This window comes from Miscanthus floridulus, chromosome 1 (genome assembly GCF_019320115.1).
Source record: "Miscanthus floridulus cultivar M001 chromosome 1, ASM1932011v1, whole genome shotgun sequence".
Taxonomy (NCBI): Eukaryota; Viridiplantae; Streptophyta; class Magnoliopsida; order Poales; family Poaceae; genus Miscanthus; species Miscanthus floridulus.
The window spans coordinates 30,857,555-30,861,251 of record NC_089580.1 but is presented as its reverse complement, the minus strand read 5'-3'; the positions used below and the strand labels follow the sequence as shown (position 1 = coordinate 30,861,251).

Genomic DNA, 3,697 nt, shown 5'->3' with positions numbered 1-3,697 from the left:
CCGATATTTGACGAGTGTGGAGATAACTTTGATTTGAGATGGAGGGCAGCGTTGGCGGTCCGACGACTATGACACTAGCAGAGTGTTGTGCCTTAGCCATTGGTGCACCAACTTTAGATGATCTCAAGATACTTTTTCCCCTAGCTAGAGTGAGATATGCACCGTGTTTCTTGAAAAAAAAATGACACGCCACTTTGCTACTCGAGTCTTGCCAAATTAAACAACTGAAGTTTAACCTTTTTCCCAGATTCCCAGGGGAAAAGATCTCCATATAGAGCCGTGGAAGGAACCCGACTTGGACTTCCATCGTGCGCGAGGACAACCAGAGAAAACAAACGGCAGGACCACCGTACTTTGTAGCGTTGCTCGTGCTGCCAACAACAAAAGCAAAGGGATCCCATCCATGTCGGCCCACGCCCTCCAGACGTTCCGAAACGCCAATCCGAAACTGATGGGCCTCCTTGGCCCGCCCGTGCCGTGACCGTGAGACAAGGAGACGAGAAGAATCATCACGGACGATTCACGTCTAAAAAAAGGCATCGTCATCCAGGCAGGATCTCACCAGGGCACGCACGCAAGCTGTCAAGGCGCCCCGATACGCTTCAACACGCATGTTACTTGCACGGAACGTAAGCTAAAGCAAAAACGGAAGGGACCCCGCCGTAATCCTCGGAGGGACGCGAGGGGTGTAGGCGCAAAAACACGCACACGCAGACGGGCTAGGGTGCGAAATCGGGGAAGCGCGGGGGGCGTGTCGGGAGCGCGCGTGAGAAGCGGTAACTCGAGGCCGCGCCGCACCGATCGAGGGATCCCTGATTCACCGAGGAGTGTTGTGAGAGACGTCCGGCCGCGAGCTTCTCGCGCTGGACGCGACGTGAGGAATCGGCAACGCAGCGCGCCCACCCACCCCACGCGCCGCGTGGTTGCTGGCTGTGGCCTTGTGGGGCGCGGTGTCTCTCTCTCCGCCCATCCTGCGGTCCAGCTCGCAGATTCCATTCGCCCCGCTCGCCGCCGCCCGTCTATATATGCCAGGGCGGGCGCACCTCCGGAATCCAGATCCCCTCGCACGCAGTCACCCACCGCCTCCGCCTCTTTTGCTCTCTTGTTTCTTCGTCTCGGCTTCCGGTCGCCGATTCTTCTGCGCACAAAGATTCCTCGTGGTGGTGCTCGCCCTCGTCAGTTGTTTCTCGTCTCGTTCGCGTGCTGCATGGGGCTGGACGTCGGCGAGATCGGGATGGGCCTGGATCTGGGGCTGGACCTCAGGCTGTTCGCCGCGCGGAGCGCCGGCGGGATGGCGGCGGCCGCGGCCAAGGGGGCGCCGGCGGCAGGGATCGAGTCCTGTATCAGGAGCCTCGAGGAGGAGCGCAAGAAGATCGAGGTTTTCAGGCGCGAGCTCCCGCTCTGCGCGCGCCTCCTCGCCGACGGTGAGAACTAGAGGCCTCTCTCGCTCTCCTCCTCTCTGTGTACAGTTTACGCGTCGTGGTCTCTTGGTCTGTTTCTTCTCTCCGCCCCGGTTCGCTGACGCGGTGGTTCGTGCGCCCTGGCCTGCAGTGATCGACGAGTTGAAGCAGGAGGCCGCCAAGAGGGGCGGAGACGCGGAGGCGAAGGCGGACGACGGCGACAAGCGGAAATGGATGAGCACCGCTCAGTTGTGGGTGGACGGCGACGCCAAATCGGACGAGGTAGAGCATGCAACTCTGCTACGCCATGCTTGTTATTTTCATCAGATTTCTGTCGTAGTTTTAGTTTTTATTTATCCGTGATGATTTCGAGCTTTACTGTCCTCACGATCAATATTTTTTTCAGACTTACTGAATAAGACTTGTTATTTGTGCTTACAGTCTGACAAAGAGCAACGGAGTGAAATCACCTCGCCGGAGCCCAAGTTGCTCGGTGGCGCGCCCATGCCGATAAGGGCCGTTGCGGCGGTGCCACCCCTGCCGCCGCCGTTCTTCAGGAGAGAAGACAGCTCTGCCGGCACTGGTCTGTCGTTGGTATCGCCGGCATCTAAGGCGCCGATTTCTCCCGTGGCTGCCAGCGACAACGCCAGCGGCAGATTCTGTGCCACCATGCCACCGTCTGGCCCTGGGGTCAACTTGCACTCTGAGGCTCAGCAGCAGGCCAGCAGGAAGGCGAGGCGGTGCTGGTCGCCGGAGCTTCACCAGCAGTTCGTCGCCGCTTTGCATCAACTCGGCGGCCCTCAAGGTACATATATACAAGACCGATCGTCTTCTATCATTTGTGAAAAGAAAAGGTTCTCTGCTAGCTGCTAGGGAAAGTGTTAACAAATTTCATCGTAATTGCAGTTGCTACTCCGAAGCAGATCAGGGAGGTGATGCAGGTGGACGGGCTTACAAATGATGAAGTGAAAAGCCATCTCCAGGTGAGCAATGATCCGCTTTGTCCAGGCATTATTTCTTCTTAGTAGTGCCTATTTCTGGCGATATATTATCTTGTTTGGAAACTGATTCGATCGTGTCATGTTCGTATTCAGAAGTACCGGCTGCACAACAGAAGATCCCCCGGTGCGGCTCCGGTGAGCCAGCCGATCATGCTGGTGGGTGGCCTCTGGGCTCCTCAGGAGCAAAGCAGCTCCGGGTCTCCCCAGGGTCCGCTTCAGTTCTCCGGATCAGGCGTGGCCATCTCTACGGCCACCGTCGGCGGCGGCGACAGCAGCAGCAGCGACGAAGACAAGTCTGAAGGCTACAGCCGGAAATGCGTGTAAGGCTGCGTTTAATTTGCGGAAGATCGTCGGATGAGAGTGTAGAGATAGCGTCGCGGCTTTGCTTGCACATCGGTGGCAATATTAGAACAGAACAGATTCATCAGTCTGTGAGAGGTTGTAGTGCAGCCAGGCCATGCATACAGGGAGATTGGGCGGTCCGTGTGCGTGCGCCCAAGAGAAGAACTGATCATGAGTTGGGTTGCTGTGTCATGTGTACATACATGGAGAGCTAATAGCAGTTTTCTTGAGGCTTCCTGACTTTTAATTTCCGGGCAGATCCCAAAATTTTCGCCCTGAGAATCACATATTATTTCTATATACATATTCGTTGCCTGCGTGTTGTCTTTCAATCAAGTAGTAATTACGAGTAGCACGTTGTTATGGATTGAATTGTGAATGGTTGAAGTGTTGTTGAATGATTTTTTTTTAAAGTCGTTTTCAGCTCCTCGAAGATCGGTGTACCAATTCTTTGGCAATGAACTAATTGATGACTAAAAATTTTGGCATACCATAGTTTTGGTTAGGCAAGAATTGGAAGTCAACCGTCCTGAGCTTCATTTCATTTGGTTCAGCGGATCTCAACATACAACAATTAGGTTTGCAGCAGAGATCAGAAGTTCAGAACTCCCTACTACAGCAGATCAAGGGCCATGATCCAGCTACATCAGTACTGCTAATCTCTTTGATCAACATGCATGTTTTCTGAACGAGTACTCCGTTCCGTGCGATTCTTCGTTGAGGCCGAACCGCTTGTCGTAGCCTGGTTTGTTGCATGTTTGCTGTGCCTTTCACGTTGGATACCCGTAGATCTCCGATAAGTTGCACGTCCTTGTCTCGTGCATGCCCTCTTGCAGAAGTTGGAGTCAACAATGGTTAACAACTCTATCTCTGTCCGTCCATGCTTATCCGGCGCTCATCAGTCAGTATAATATATATAAACCGACGCATTCAGAAATCAGAAGCACGCACGTT

General features: G+C 54.2%; 1 protein-coding gene across 3 annotated transcripts; it reads left to right on the top strand.

The window, feature by feature from the left end:
• Positions 1-839: 839 nt before the first annotated feature.
• On the top strand, positions 840-3,058 carry LOC136472652 (transcription factor HHO3-like). Of its 3 annotated transcripts, XM_066470508.1 has the most exons (5): positions 1,074-1,424; positions 1,552-1,682; positions 1,842-2,205; positions 2,307-2,383; positions 2,495-3,058. In XM_066470508.1, the coding sequence occupies exons 1-5, from the start codon at positions 1,208-1,210 to the stop codon at positions 2,723-2,725; spliced, it is 1,020 nt and encodes a 339-aa protein (XP_066326605.1). In that variant the 5' UTR covers positions 1,074-1,207; the 3' UTR covers positions 2,726-3,058. The 3 variants fall into 3 exon arrangements, with proteins under 3 accessions (XP_066326486.1, XP_066326549.1, XP_066326605.1); XM_066470389.1 differs by having other exon boundaries at positions 840-1,682; XM_066470452.1 differs by lacking the exon at positions 1,552-1,682 and having other exon boundaries at positions 844-1,424.
• The last annotated feature ends 639 nt before the right edge of the window (positions 3,059-3,697 follow it).